The sequence below is a fragment of the Oryctolagus cuniculus genome, chromosome 1 (assembly GCF_964237555.1).
Source record: "Oryctolagus cuniculus chromosome 1, mOryCun1.1, whole genome shotgun sequence".
NCBI lineage: Eukaryota > Metazoa > Chordata > Mammalia > Lagomorpha > Leporidae > Oryctolagus > Oryctolagus cuniculus.
In genome coordinates this window covers 118,169,787-118,186,068 of record NC_091432.1, presented here as the reverse complement: position 1 = coordinate 118,186,068, position 16,282 = coordinate 118,169,787, and the positions used below count along the sequence as shown (strand labels likewise).

At 44.6% G+C, this 16,282-nt stretch overlaps 1 protein-coding gene across 12 annotated transcripts in view; it reads right to left on the bottom strand.

The window, feature by feature from the left end:
• Window positions 1–8,772, bottom strand: part of CCDC15 (coiled-coil domain containing 15) — an 80,933-nt gene extending 72,161 nt beyond the window's left edge. For 5 of the 12 annotated variants that reach the window (XM_051848384.2, XM_051848410.2, XM_070047895.1 and 2 more), the window contains exons 1-4: window positions 8,548–8,771; window positions 8,052–8,240; window positions 927–1,076; window positions 226–417 (exon numbers count right to left, since the gene is read on the bottom strand). In XM_051848384.2, the coding sequence (XP_051704344.2) occupies window positions 226–417; window positions 927–1,076; window positions 8,052–8,231 (522 nt within the window). In that variant the 5' untranslated portion in view covers window positions 8,232–8,240; window positions 8,548–8,771. Of the gene's footprint in view, window positions 1–225; window positions 418–926; window positions 1,077–8,051; window positions 8,241–8,547 lie in introns of all 12 variants that reach the window. The other 7 variants (XM_070047877.1, XM_051848421.2, XM_051848399.2 and 4 more) reach the window with 4 other exon arrangements.
• Window positions 8,773–16,282: the final 7,510 nt, after the last annotated feature.

Sequence of the window (16,282 nt, the reverse complement as noted above, 5' to 3'; positions counted from 1 at the left end):
CTTTAGATGATTCTAAAATTATCTTACCCAAAAAATGCAAATTAAAATATACATACAAAAAAATTAAGCATTGTCTCACAACTCCCCACTTGAGAAAGGTAAAACAAGAGATGATGAAATGTGAGGTTGAATGTGACATCTCCTAATCCCTACTTCATATCATATTTTTAGTTTAGGAGATAAGGAAAATATCACAAACATAAAATCAAATGAATCTGTACTTACTGCCTGAGCTTGTTGTTGGAATAATTCATTCTCATTCTCGCCATCTTCTATTCCATCCCCAAGCATCTGGGAACGAGGTAACCTAGGACTTCCAACAGCAGCATTCAACTTTTTAGGAAAAACACTTGTCCTTTTAGAAGTGAAGTGTGCTGTATTTGAAGACTGCATGGCTATACAGCCTTCTTTTTCTGCCTACATAAAGGAAGAAGAGGGGTGGAGGTGGGGGACCGAGAGTGAGATCCCTCTCTAAGTCAGTGCAATCAAACAATGCCTCCAAGTAGTCCAAAAAATTTTCACTTGGGGCAGGGGGGAAGCTTTCGCTGGCAGAGAAACTTATACTTACCAGGTATCTACTATGTGCTAATAGTTCAGGTTATCTCATCTAATTCTCACATAATCCTGTGAGACAAGTATCATATCTGCATTCCATAGATGAGGAAACTACAGTCAGAAAAGTTAAATAATTAGCCTGGAGTCACCTGGCTAATATATTCAAACTCAAATCTGAATCCAAATTCTGATATTATTTTTAACTATTTGATGAAAGCAAAAAAGTTAGAATAAATAAATAAAAATCCACTGCCCTAATAGCAATCAGATAACAGAAGGCATGGAATTTTTAAAAGTGATTGTTACTGCCTAACAGTTTATCTCAAAACACATTCTACCCAGTCTGTACCCAGCCCCACTCTTGAACTTACTGCCTCATACGACTTCTGAAGCTGTTGCTTTTTTCTCAGCCTAATTTGTTGATTTACTCTGCATTTGACTTGTCTCTGAAAACGCTTCAAAGCTTCTTGCTTTTTTCTTTGCTGTTCCTTCAGTTCTTCTTCAATCATGCATGCTGAAGTCTTTCAAGAAGACAGATAGAAAACAAAATGTCAAGTTTTGCCCATTAGGGCTACTGTAAACACACAGCAGTAAGAATACAATCCTGAAAAAAACAACAGAGTTCTATAATCTGAAATTCCCAGAAGAGTAAGGGAATCACAAGAGCTCAGAGACAATGATCTAGATACAGCTTGTAAGTACCAAAGAAACCAAGTTGCAAACTAAGAATTGAAATTTGTGAGCACTCAAATTAAATCTTAAATTTTTATACAATTGAAATTAACAGTATCTATATCCATTAATTCTTCTTCTTTTTTTTTTTTTTTTTTTTTTTTGACAGGCAGAGTGGACAGTGAGAGAGAGAGACAGAGAGAAAGGTCTTCCTTTGCCGTTGGTTCACCCTCCAATGGCCCCTGCAGCCGGCGCGCTGCGGCCAGCGCACCGCACTGATCCGATGGCAGGAGCCAGGTACTTCTCCCGGTCTCCCATGGGGTGTAGGGCCCAAGCACTTGGGCCATCCTCCACTGCACTCCCTGGTCACAGCAGAGAGCTGGCCTGGAAGAGGGGCAACTGGGACAGTATCCGGTGCCCCGACCAGGACTAGAACCCGGTGTGCCAGCGCCGCAAGGCGGAGGATTAGCTAGTGAGCCGCAGCGCCGGCTCTATGTTCATTAATTCTTAATGAATCACTTCAAATCCACCTTATGTTACACATTTTCTAAAATGAGTAACAGCCCAGATACAACAGACTGGTTTATCACCCCACCAAATATGACTGACCTACTGTAAAAATGCATTCATGCTCAGAATTATATTTCATTTTTAACCCAGCATGCCCTTCCTCTCATCTCCATCTAGTAAAAAACCTACTCAGTGTTCAAAATCATCTAGTACTCCCCACCCCCAGAGCCTTCCACAACTCCTTCATCTGCACTCTCTTATATGGGTATAGTTCTTTTTAACTCCCCCAGTGGATTATGAACTCCATGAGGGCAGGTGAGGTGTATTTAATTCTCCTGTTTCCCTTAAAGCATATAGTACAGGGTCTTGACTATAAAAGTGCTCAATAGATATTTATATAATTTCTCAATTCTAAAACATATTCTAAACAACCTGGAGTATTTTGTTCCACTTAAGTTTTCCTGTTCTGCATTCAACTCCTCTGTGTGCTCTGAATAACAATCACAGTCTTGATAATAAGAAGTTATTATCACTATTGAAGATCTATTACATGACAAGCTCTTTACATTCTATCATTTTATCCTCAAACTACCTACAGTGACTTAGAATACAAATAAGGAACTAGAGTTCTGCTGGTTAGTAGCAGAGCTACAAGTCTCTCTGACTCTAATATTTATGTTTTATCCTGTACTGTTCTTCTCTTGCCTGCAAGTTTCCTTTTATAAGGAATTTTCTAATTAAACAAAATCATCATCATTATCTCCTACCTATTCTTTTTCTTAGGGTGCTTCAAATTATCTTAAAGGCTGTCATTAAATTCTCCATATTAAAATGGTTTAAATTTTTAGATTAAGTTTTCCAAGAAATAGATCCCATAAACTTTCTACAAGAGATGGACCACAGGAGTGAAGTGTATAATGCAAATGTCAAAGAACGATGAGGATAAAAAATTCCAAAGGAGAAAATAACTGACCCAGATTAACTCAAGCCCCTGACAAGTTTAAGCTATTTCGCCTCTTGCTCTTTCATTTTCTCTGTCTGTCCCTCTTTTATTCTCATGCTGAGATTTTCAAACATCTCATTGAAGTGTTCTCATCAATTGCAGACTGTGAAACTCAGTTTTAAACCACAGGTAAGAATGTTCCAGATTTTTAAAATATAGTTTTCTTATCAAATATCATTGTGCAAGGCAATCAGAACCCAAGACCTTTTATTCAGTGGGATATGATAAGGTTCCCAAAGTCAAACAAATTTGGGAAATATTGGAATAAGTAAGGTTAAATATTGTCTTGATTGTATAACTAACTTCTTTTTTACATCCTAAGGACTATCTAGGGAATGAAGTGTTTCTCACAACAATCAAATAACACATTTGGATAATTCACATATGATGAAAGGAATGCTTAGATTACGCAGCACTTCTCCAAAGACACTCTCTCCCCTCATTTCAACGAATCAAGTTTCCTGGCATTTATGCTCTTGTGTAGTCCTTTCCCATACTGATTTTTGTCTGATTCTGCATATTTAAAAGATCAAGGCTGAAGTGCTGGTTCTTTAGTTGCCAAAGCAAGGTCATAAAGCAAGTTCTACCTGGGGCTGCTGGGAGTACTTGTTCTAGGAGAAGTCAGGACCACATAAGAATTCTGACCACCTGGAGTCTACAGAGCTATTAGGCCAACTCAGCCATGTCGAAACAGAAAAATGCCCAGTCAGTCCATAGTCATTCTAGTGATCTCAGTCCAAGTGCCAGACATGTGAGTGAAAAAGCCATTTTAGACACTGCAGTCTACCAGGTGTCACATGAAGAAGAACCAAGGAATTCAACCAACAGCCAGAATCCAGTTAAGCTGTTCTAGACATATCCAGCTATTGGATCTGTGCCCACAGAGGCCTCCAATACTACGGAGCAGAGATAATCCCCCCCCCCCCCACACACACACACAGTACCCTGCTCAAATTCCTGACACATCATTATTTGCTTTATGCCACTAAGTCCTGGGGTGCTTTATTACATCGCAAAAGATAATCAGGAAAATGTATAAAATAATAACAGCCATATATGATGGTAGAACAACACTGTCTTCAGGTGCCAACTTAATTATTGATAAGGGGTGTTTGAAGCTATGATATCTTTAGGAATTCTCATAACCCCCTGAAGCTTTGAGGAGAAAATGAGTAGGAGTCTCCCTTTAGAACAGATATGATCTTAGGTAACCATGTCTTAGGAGAAGTGAGCATCTATCCTGAGTTGACATAGCTACATCTGTTAATAAGGGTAGTCACATATTAGATATGGTAAAGCCATAAAGCATCTACTAGATGCTTGATCAAATTCCTTTTGGCTTGAAATTATCAGAAGTTTCTAAACAAAGAAAATGAGACATGTTACACATATTTGAATTAATATAGTGAAATGTAAGATTCAACCCTTTTATAACAAGAAAAGCTAAACAGTGTCAAATTTTAGATATTTTGATGCTACTAGCATTATAAAGATGTCATAATTTGAGCAATTAAAAAAGGTAGTGGGGGGGGCAGCGCTGTGGCACAGTGGGTAGTCCCCGCTGCTCCTCTTCCGATCTAGCTCTCTGCTATGGCCTGGGAAAGCAGTGGAAGATGACCCACATCCTTGAGCCCCTGCACTCACATGGGAGACCCAGAAGAAGCTCCTGGCTCCTGGCTTTGGATCAGCACAGCTCTGGCCGTTGCGGCCACCTGGGGAGTGAATTAGCAGATGGAAGACCTCTCTCTTTGTAACTCTGTCTTTCAAATAAATTAAATTAAATTTAAAAAAAAAAGGTATTGGGGTCCGCACTGTGGCAGAGCAGGCAAAGTGGCTGCCTGCAGTGCTGGCATCCCATATGGGTGCTGGTTTGAGTCACAGCTGCTCCACTAACAATCCAGCTCTCTGCTATAGCCTGGGAAAGCAGTAGAAGATGGCCCAAGTTTTTGGACCCCTGCACCCCCGTGGGAGACCTGGATGAAGCTCCTAGCTTCTGGCTTCAGGTCGGCCCAGCTCCGGCCATTGCAGCCATTTGAGAAGTGAACCAGCAGATGAAAGACCTCTTTTCTCTCTTTGCTTCTCTCTTTCTCTCTCTCTCTCACTCTCACTCTCTCTTTCTCTTTTTCTCTCTGCCTCTCTGTAACTCTGCCTTTCAAATAAATAAATAAATCTTTAAAAAAAAAAAGTGTCAATAACTTAAGAAGCAAAATACCAGTGCACCAAATCTTACTGATTGTTTTGGAATGTTTCTTGGCACTTATCCTTTTCATTCCCACTTTAGCCACTGTTTTCTTTCTTTTTCTTTCTTTCTTTTTTTTTTTTTTTTTTTTTTTTTGACAGGCAGAGTGGACAGTGAGAGAGAGAGACAGAGAGAAAGGTCTTCCTTTGCCGTTGGTTCACCCTCCAATGGCCACACAGCCAGTGCGCTGCGGCTGGCGCACCGCGCTGATCCAAAGGCAGGAGCCAGGTGCTTCTCCTGGTCTCCCATGCGGGTGCAGGGCCCAAGCACTTGGGCCATCGTCCACTGCACTCCTGGGCCACAGCAGAGAGCTGGCCTGGAAGAGGGGCAACCGAGACAGAATCCAGAGCCCCTAAGGGGACTAGAACCGGTGTGCTGGCGCTGCAAGGCGGAGGATTAGCCTAGTGAGCCGCGGCACCGGCCCTAGCCACTGTTTTCTTGGTTTTTTCCTCCCCATTCCTTGCCAACAAAGAAGTTTTGATACTATAATTCATGCCTAAATTATCATAATCATATCCTAACTTGTCCTCCATGATCCAGTCCCCCTCTAAACCCAGAAAACTTTGGTCATGAAATTCATCTGTAAATATTACAATGAATAAACTCAATCCTTTTTCCAAAATTGTGTATGGTCCTACAGTACCCTACTTCCACTCCAAACAATCTAATCCACCCTTAGAATCCTTGCCTACTTCTTACCCCTCCCCATTTTTTTTTTTTTTTTTTTTGGACAGGCAGAGTGGACAGTGAGAGAGAGAGACAGAGAGAAAGGTCTTCCTTTGCCGTTGGTTCACCCTCCAATGGCATACAGCCGAAGCCAGGAGCCAGGTACTTATCCTTGTCGCTCCCCCTCTTCATGGAGGAACGACACTAAACCCTGCCTAGGCTTCATATCCGAGTCACGGCACCATTATGTCGCTCCCCCTCTTCGTGGAGGAACGACACAGGACCCTGCGCTGTTCTTCTGTCTGCTCGGCCCTCCCCGGGTTTGCTGCTGGTTCTTCCCGGGTTGGCTACCGACCCTCCACCGACCCTCCACCTCCGTGGAAGGGCGGTTCCCCCTGCCACTTTCCCCACTTCCGCGGGGGAGCGGCACACCGCCGGCCGGCCGGCTCTCTCGGGGGCTGCTCAGGTGTTCCTTCAGATAGATGTTCCTGGTGCATGTTGTCTCTCTCCTCCTTTATAGTCCTCTTCCACCAATCCCAATTCTGCTACCCACACGCCGAGTACGCTGCTCTCCTCCAATCAGGAGCAGGTCCTGCTGCTTAATGGTTGAACTGGAGGCAGCTGTGTAGAAGCTGTTTCCTCCTCTCCCAGCGCCATATTGTGGGAGAGCAGATGCATAGAATAAGTCTTAATTCCAGTAACAGTCTAGTCCGAGTTGCTCCCCACAATCCTGGTCTCCCATGGGGTGCAGGGCCCAAGCACTTGGGCCATCCTCCACTGCACTCCCTGGCCACAGTAGAGAGCTGGCCTGGAAGAGGGGCAACCGGGACAGAATCCGGCACCCTGACCAGGACTAGAACCCGGTGTGCCGGCGCCGCCGGCGGAGGATTAGCCTAGTGAGCCGCGGCGCTGGCCCCCATTCTTCTTATAGAAGAATCATCTCCTTCTCCTCTGATTACCCAAATATTTCATTAAACTTTTGTGAGTTGCATCAAACCAAAATCATCTATTTCTTTTTTGATCAAGCATCATATTTTCAGCACTTCCTTATATACTTTTTTTTTTTTTTTTTTGACAGGCAGAGTGGACAGTGAGAGAGAGAGAGACAGAGAGAAAGGTCTTCCATTGCCGTTGGTTCACCCTCCAATGGCCGCCGCGGCCGGCGCGCTGCGGCCGGCGCACCGCGCTGATCCGATGGCAGGAGCCAGGAGCCAGGTGCTTTTCCTGGTCTCCCATGGGGTGCAGGGCCCAAGCACCTGGGCCATCCTCCACTGCACTCCCTGGCCACAGCAGAGGGCTGGCCTGGAAGAGGGGCAACCGGGACAGAATCCGGCGCCCCGACCGGGACTAGAACCCGGTGTGCCGGCGCCGCTAGGCGGAGGATTAGCCTAGTGAGCCGCGGCGCCGGCCTTCCTTATATACTTTTAAGACGCTTAAAATCCTTTCTGGAAATAGGCAGGGTAGGAGTAAACCAATGAACATATATGTACATACATACAAACATAACTAAAATGAATGAATATTCTGTATTGTTATTTAACATTTAAACATGTCTCATTTCTCCTATATCAACTACATGTACTTTTGCACCCATGTTCGGTACCCTGTCTGTATACGCAAAAGACCTTCACACATTTTATGCCTTCGAAATTTACTGACTGCCTCTATTTATCAGGCCATGTTTATTTAAGAGAAAAGCAGGGGTGTAATGATAAATAAGATTCGTTCCCTACACTCAAGGTGTTCACAGTCTATCAGGAAAAGTAGATATATAAGTCACCTCCCATAATATAAGATGGTAAGTGCCACAATAAAATGTGAGGAGTGAAAGACTGTCAAAATATCTCCATGTGACTAATTGGTCTATGAGAATCATCATGTAAACATATGCATGTTAACTTTCCAAAAGGTTCCCTTTATCTAAGATGCTCCTCCCCAACATCTGTACTTATTGCATTATCATTCTTTAAGGACCCCCACAGACCATGGGAGAGGTCTTCAAAAAGCTCATACAAAATTCATACCCTCAAACAACTGTGCATAGATTTCAAACAATTTTTATACCAAAATAAACTTCATTTTAATTCTATTTTTCTACAAACTTTTGGAAGTACCGTCATATTTCCTCATTTACTCATTCAATAAACACTCCAAAAAGATCTACCATATGCCAACCCACATCCCACATCGATGATGATCTGTATGTATAGTAGATAAGTAATAAACATGTGATTATGCCAGCTAAAGCTGCCACCCCACGTTTTGGCAAATACATGTTTGTTTTATAATCCTTACACAAGAACACATCTATTTATAACTGTACAGAAGCAGCACCCGCAGATGTCTACCTTTATCTAAACGCCAAGGATTAAAGAAGGCTAATAATTGGGAGAGGTTGACACTCACATAGGCTGGGATTTCGGAACTATCTGGTGAAGCAGGTTCCACCCAGGCCCCAACTGGTACTATGGTCTGGTTCCTCTCAGCCAGCACAGCCAGCACGTCCTTGCTCTTCTGGGGGTTTAAGGCCAGGGGCAACCTTGTGGAATTTGGAGGCTTCTTGAGGGGCGCCATGCCTCCTGGCATCTGGGACTCCTAATTAGAAGGGAAGCGGGTGGGAGGAGCTTAAAAATCTTCAAAAGCGAAGCAGCCCTGGTGGAAGCAGAAGCCTAGCAAGGAGTGGAAAAACAAGGGTTCTAGGGAAAGCGGGAAGAGGAAGGAAAGAAGACAAGTGGCGAGAAACGGAGGGCAGGAAACGTTTTAAAATCCCTTTCTGGAAGGAAAGACGATGATAGGAGAAAGCAGCTCAGACTAAGCGAATTGAGACTCATGCCCAGTAGCGGGAACAGTGAAGTGGAAAAGGGACGAATGACAGTAGCGGCCGGAGGAAGAGGGGGTAAACCTGGGGGAAGTGGGAGTCCCGGGCCAGATGGGAGATTGCTTCTGAGGCACCGGAGGCTCACTCTTGCTGATGGCACCGCACAGGTATCGGTCAGCTGCTAGCCACAGGCTCAAAACTGCTCCAGTACTAAGGTAACAGCCTCAAGTAAACCGCCACTCTCCGCTGGGCGGTGCGGCCCCCGCCTCTCTGCAGCCTTCGACCCGCCCCTTCCGGGCCCCAAGTCGAATCCCGAGGTCTGGCAAGGCGGGAGGGGCGGGATTGCAGGCTCCAGTGGTTTCGTCACTTCCGCTTCCTGTCGGACTGTGGGGCGGGAACAAGCGGGGTCAGTGAGGGCTGCGGGACCGTGGTCGAGCTCGAATGCTGCTGGCTGATCGTGGCTCTGTCAACGCTGGGACAATCCCAGATCTCCCAATAAAAGACATATGTTGGGCTGGTGAGCAGAACGACAGGACGGGCCGGAGGTCCTTCTTGAGTGAAGCACGGAAAAAGGATGAAAGGAAGGTGGGCGCAACAGGGCTTCCGAGAGAAACAGACTAAGCCAACAATAAACCGTACTAATCTTCTGTGCGACTCATTACGTTTACAACACTGTGTGGGAAGTATTGACATATTGGATATTCAAGGACGGTTTCTTTGAGGTACTTTTAAACAGGTCTTACATGGAACAAGCCACCGTAATCTTCAAGGGAGTATTTTACAAGAGTATTCCAGGTAGCAGGAACAGCAAGTACAAATGCCCCCAGGTGGTTGAGAAACAGCAAGGAGACTGGTGTGACTAGCAGATTGAGAGGGGAAGAGTGTTGAGACCAGAAATCAAAAGTTAGGGAGTGGTCAGTCATATATGCAGCATTGTATGCCACCATAAGGTGTTGAGATAGGGAACCATTGTAGGTTTTGAGCAAAGGAATGCCGTAATGTGACTTAAAGACAGGCTTTTAAAAAAAAAGTCTAAAGCTAACCCCACAGTATTTTTTTTTTAAGATTTATTTATTTATTTATTTATTTGAAAGAGTTACACAGAGAGAAGAGGCAGAGAGAGAGGTCTTCCATCCACTGGTTCATTCTCCAACTGGCTGCAACGGCTGGAGCTGCGCTGATCCAAAGCCAGGAGCTTCCTCTGGGTCTTCCCACGTGGGTGCAGCAGCCCAAGGACTTGGGACATCCTCCGCTGCTTTCCCAGGCCATAGTAGAGAGCTGGATTGGAAGTGGAGCAGCAGGGACTCCAATCGGCACCCATATGGGATGTGGTGCTGCAGGCGATGGCCTCACCCACTACACCACAGCACCAGTCCCACAGTGTATTCTAATCGTAGTCTGAGAACAAGAGGAGAAGAATGCAAAGAAATTGGGAAGGATCAGTCAGTAACCTAAAGAAGAAAACCAGGAGTACATAATACCTTGAAAGACATGTTTTTTAAAAAAGGATGATCCAATGAAGACAGACCCATGTTAAAATCCTGCTGACAGGTCAAATAAGATGAATGCTGAAAATTGACTTGGATTTGACAATGTGAAAGTAGTTCATAATTTTTATAACGAGCACGTCTGGAGCAATTAGCAAAACCTGTTGGGGGTATACTTACAGTAGAAGGAATTGGAGACCATAATTTTAGCAACTCTTTCAATGAGTTTTATTGTAAAGGGAGATAAGGAAATGGGTGACTGAAAGGAGACTTTAAATTTCACAGCAAGGAGCTGGCATTGCAGCACAGCAGGGTTAAGCTGACACTGCTACCAGATCCCATGACTGAAGTAATGGTTTGAGATTCAGTTTGGGCTGCCCTGTTTCTTTTTTATTTGAGAGGCAGTGTCACCGTCAGGAAAAGGAAGAGAGAAGAGGGGTCCTCCATCCACTGATTCACTCCCTAAATGGCTGCAATGGCCAGAGCTGGACCAGTCTGAAGCCAGAAGCTTCCTTCAGGTCTCCCACATGGGTGCAGGGGCCAAGCACTGGTGCCATCCTCCACTGCCCTCCCAGGCCACAGCAAAGAGCTGGATCAGAAGTAGAGCAGCCAGCACATGAACCGGCACCCGTATGAGATACCGGTGCTGCAGGCGAAGGTCACAGCACCAGCCCCTGGGCTGCTCTGTTTCAATCCAGCTCCCTGCCAATGTACCTGGGAAGACAATAAAAGATGGCCCAGTACCTTGGCCCCTACAACCCAGGTAGGAAACCAAGATGGAGTTCCTGGCTTTCTCCTGGCTCAGCCCTGGCCATAGCCAACAATTTGAAGGAGTAAACCAATAGATCTCTCTCTCTTCCCACCCTCCCCCACCTCACCCTCTTCTCCCATCTCCCCTCTCCATTTATGCTTAGGGGAGTCATGCCTGTCATGAGCAATCATGGAGAGAGGTCCATATGGCAAGGAACTAAAGCCTACTGACAAGAGTGAGGCTGGAAGTAGATCCCCAGCCCTAGTTTAATCTCGAGAGACTACTCTTGGCCAACAATTTAAGTGCAGCCTTATAAGGAACTCTGAGCCAGATCACCCAACCAGAAATTGTGTGAGATCATATTTGTTATTTCTGACATTTTCCACAAGGCTGGTACCTTATTTGGCCAGAATAACTCTCTCAATAGGAAAGCTGTTTGTTTAGAAATGTCTATCTGCTTCAGAAACAAAAGAAATGGGGCTACCAGTACCAGAGGGTTGAGGCCCTGTTCCAGAATACTCCTTATCCTTTTTCTGGGGTGAGGAGGGGAGGAGGGAGAATGGGTCCCTGGCCCTGTCTGCACAAAACCACAAGTCTCTGGTCTTTGAAAACAACCTATCCCACACAAAACTTGGTCTTTTTGTTTTGTTTTTTAACGATTTGTTTGTATTTATTTGAAAGACAGAGTTACAGAGAAATAAAGACAAAAAGAAAGATCTTCCATACACTAGTTCATGCTCCAAATGGCTTCAATGGCTGGAGCTGAGCTGATCCAAAGCCAGGAGCCAGGAGCTTCTTCCAGGTCTCCCAAGTTAGTTCAAGGACCCAAGGTCTTGAGCCGTCCTCTGCTGCTGTCCCAGGTATGTTAGCAGGGAGCTGGATTGGAAGTGGAGCAACCAGGACTTGAACTGGCACCCACATGGGATGCCAGCGCTGTAGGCCACTGCAGGCCGCTGCCACAGCACCGACCCAAAACTGATTGCTTTATAAGCATCAGAGAGCAATTTGCTCTTTATTCACTATTTCTATTTGTAACTGCTGACACCTGTGACAAAGTTAAGTTTTTTTTTGGGCACATGTCAGTTCTCAGGGCCTGTCCTAAGGAGAATCTCCATGGAAATGGAAAGTATGCTCTCAAGGGGACAGTATGTTGGGAACTCAACCTCAAGCAGTTGGATCATAATCCCTTGCATCCCTCAAGTTTGAGCAAGATTTTCCAAGACTAACCAATGTCCCAGGCTGTTTCCTAGAAGTGGACTATGGCACTATCCTTTGTTCTTCCTCCTCCTCACCCACCTCTCAAAATAACCTAGCTAGAATAACTAAAGGGGGTCCTTCTGCTTGCCTGTGCAGACCAGGTTTTTGCAGTAGCATTTCACCAAAAATGGCACCAATAGCGGATTGCTCCACTCAAGCCCAGTTTTCTCAATAGCATCTGCTACATTACTTTTGCAGAAGAGCCTCTAATTTTATACTAGTCACAGAAGTCTTTTTCTCCTCCTGTGTGTGTGATTAAAAAAAAAAAAATAACAGGGGTCTCAGCATCTCTCCGTATTACCAAATGTTCATCTACATGCACAGGACATTTGTCCAGGTTGTTCTTCGAAGAAGGATTTATTACCTAAGCTCTTGTGGGTACTGTAGTTCCTTCAGCTGCCGACTCCTTAAAGTTCAGGGAGCTGCTTCTGAGGAGCAACCACAAGCAGTGAATGACGCATATGATGATGTAAAGGCCTGACCATTTCGGCTTTACTTGGAACAATTCTAATGGCCATGATTTTGGCCTCAGAGAACCCTGGTGACTGGCTGAGACTGTCAGGCCTGCATCACAACTCAGCTCTTCCCTTTGTCCATTCCTTCTTCCTGTTCCTCCCTTCCACACCTGTCAATCCGAAGTGCATTCCCTCATAAATATCCTGAACATGAAACCCTGTCTCAAAGTCCATTACCTAGAGAACTCCGCTATGATCTCTTCTGAGTGGTGCTCAGCCTCAGAGGCTAAGGCACTGAGAATTTAAGGCCATATAACTCCTAGGAGTGAAATCCATGGACTCCTAATCATTATTCTTTTTATTTCCATCAAAGAAACCTGCAAAACTTCAAGGAGATGTTCCAACCAAGTTTTACCTGTTCCCCGTTGACACTGTTGAGCTTCTGGTTTAAACTAATGCTCAAGGCTACACCCAATCTCTAGATTTGCTGAATCAAATGCACTCCAGAAAGTTCATGGAAAATGAGATTTTAAAAATAAATTTATTTGGGGCCAGTGCTGTGGCGCAGTGGGTTAAAGCCCTGGCTTGAAGTGCCAGCATCCTATATGGGCTCCTGTTCTAGTCCTGGCTGCTCCTCTTCTGATCCAGCTCTCTGTTATGACCTGGGATAGCAGAAAATGGCCCAAGTCCTTGGGCCTCTGCATCCACGTGGGAGACCCAGAAGAAGCTCCTGGCTTCGGACTGGCACAGCTTTGGCCATTGCAGCCATCTGGGGAGTGAACCATCAGATGGAAGACCTCTCTCTCTTTCTCTACCTCTCTCTATAACTCTTTCAAATAAATTTTTTAAAAATCTTAAAAATAAATAAATTTATTTTAGTGCAAAATTCTTTTTGAAATCCACATATAATTTGTCATATGCATGCATTTTTCTATGAATTTTTTTGGAAAACCTTTATATACATAAGTCTATAAGGCTCTTTGTTATTTTTATTTTTTTAATTTTTTATTTTTTACAGGCAGAGTTAGACAGTGAGAGAGAGAGACAGAGAGAAAGGTCTTCCTTCCGTTGGTTCACCCCTAAAATGGCTGCTACGGCCGGCACACTGCGGCTGGTGCACTGTGGCTGGTGTGCTGCGCTGATCTGAAACCAGGAGCCAGGTGTTTCTCCTGGTCTCCCATGCGGGTGCAGGGCCCAAGGACCTGGGCCATCCTCCACTGCCTTCCTGGGCCACAGCAGAGAGCTGGACTGGAAGAGGAGCAACTGGGACAGAATCCAGCGCCCCAACTGGGACTAGAACCTGGGGTGCTGGCGCCGCAGGTGGAGGATTAGCCTAGTGAGCCGCGGTGCAGGCCAAGGCTCTTTGTTATTAATATCAATTTTCATCAAGTTTCTCATTATTTGTAACAGTCCTGAGATGAGTAAAGTAGAAGGAGTCAACTGGTAAATAAAGGAGAATGGAGGAGACAAGTACAAAGAATCAGAGCTATCTATAAAAATAGGTACCAGGAGATGCCTCAGTAGAGTTCTCCAATTCCGCACCCAAGCCTTATGTATCCATGCAACATGCATCTTCTCTCATGAGTTATCATAAGACATGCTAACTGGGACATCTGTTCTTGTAAGCCACAGAAGCTTGACTAAGGTGGGAGGCTGTCTTTAGCATAAAGATAGTTTTGACCAAAATGATTTTATCTATCCTTCTTGCTTGTGTGAGGAGTCTTCAAAAAGTTCATTGAAAATGTGTATTGTGAGACAAATTTGGATTTATATTCTGGCTCTGCAGTTTACTATCAATGGCCAAAGTCATGTGGTCTGAGTCCTTGTTTCTAGATTGGTAATCTGGAGGGTAATAACTGGGCTTTCAGAGTTTGTCTATTGTAAGAATTAAGGTATAATAGATTTTTAATAAATTCTTGCTAAAATATTTTTAGGAATCATGATAGAAGTCATAAAACCTTTAGGAATTTCTAATTTTTCTGCCCAGTTTCTGTTCCCTCATTTCTTCTAGAAGTGAACCCACTGTAACTGTGGAATTAGGAACATGGCCCAGCTTGGCATAGTTTTCTATTCTTCTGGCTATAGTGATTGATCCAGGGCTGTGGGTATGACCTAAGCGAGGTCAATCACAGTCCTTCACCAAGGCTTTCTCTTTTCCTTTATAAAAAGATTTATTTATTTGAAAGGCAGAATGATGGAGAGAGAGGGAGAGACAGTGAGAAATCTTCCATCTGCTAGTTCATTCCTCAAATGGCTACAACAGCCAGGGCTGCTCCAGGCTGAAGCCAGGAGACAAGAACTCCATCCAGGCCATCTTCTGCTCTTTTCCCAGGTGCATAGCAGAGGCTTGGAACAGAAGCAGAGTAGCCAGGACATGAATGGTGCTCTGATATAGAATGCCAGCTTTGCAGATGATGGCTTAACCTGGTGTGCCACATGCCAGCCCCTCCCAAGACTCTTAAAACTGTCTCCATCTCCTCCCTGGATTATAAACTCCACTGTCTAAAATGTATCTGGCTATTTAAATTTAAATGGAATTTATAATTCATATCCTCAATCCCAGTAGCCATGTGAGGTTAAAAATGGCTACCATTATTGACAACACAGATAGTGAACATTTCCATCATCACAGGAAGTAATATTGGACAGCACTGATACTCTAGGGTGTTATGGTCCAGTGACTATGCCCCCATCCCAGAGTGATATGAAGGTTCGAGGGAATTAAGCTGATTCCAAGAGCAACAGATGAGTGATAAACCTGTTGGCATTTAAGTAACTTATTTCCAATTATTCCTGATTCTCCCAAAACATTGTATCATGCCAGAAATGCATGTTGGAAAAACACATTCTTTAGGCTGTCCTTTAGCAAAGCAAACTCAGAATCCTGCAGGCCTGACTCTGGAAGACCCTGTTTGCTGCACAAATCCAAATCCTCTAACTGCAGCATCAAATGATGAAAATTCGAGGCCCCTTCCTCTACCAGTTTACTTAGGGTCTTCTTTTAAGAAAGCTTGTTTTGCCCTTTGTTGAATTCTGGGTATCACAGATTTGTCTTCTTAGTGTCCCTGGTCTCCCCCTTCCCCCCACCCCAGGCCTCAGTGGTTCTCTTGCTGATTTAGCTTTGTTTTTGTCATCCTGTTGCCTGCCTACTCTCATTTCTTGTCTCACAACTCTCCTTTTGCCCACCTACTTCTTATTTCTAGGCCTGGCTGAAGGCAGCCTCCTTCAGGAGTATAGTGTCATGAACACTAGAGCAAGAGGCTTGGGCTAAGCAGGCTGTGCCAATGCAAACTGTGTGACTTTGAACAGGTCACTTAATCTCTCTGAGTTTCATGTCCCTTCTTGAAAATGAAGGGGGTGGTAGGTGAGGGTTATCCTACCACATAGAATTGTCAGGAGGTTAAATAAAATAATATTTTAAAAGATTATTTGGCCATCACTGTGGTGTAGCGGGTTAAGCCCCTGCCTGCACCAGCATCCTATATGGGCACCAGTTCATGTCCTGGCTGCTCCTCTTCTGATCTAGTTCTCTGCTGATGGCCTGGGAAAGGAGTGGAGGATGACCCAAGTGCTTGGACCCCTGCACGCATGGGGAGACCCAGATGGAGTTCTAGGCTTGCCTCTTTCAAATAAATAAACTTAAAAAAAAAAAAAAAAAAAACCCACACTCACACAAAGATTTACATGTCACGCAAATTTAAGCTCCTGACATGAAGTGTGTGGACTGTTCCTTTCGAATGTGCCGCCCTGCCCTGCTCCCACATCCCACTGCTGTTGTTAACATCTGGAACTTAGAGTGCTCACCCCACAGTAGGTGATTGTTAGATGCTGGCCAGCTGATTTGCATTTCTGTGCTTCCCTCTTTGGGA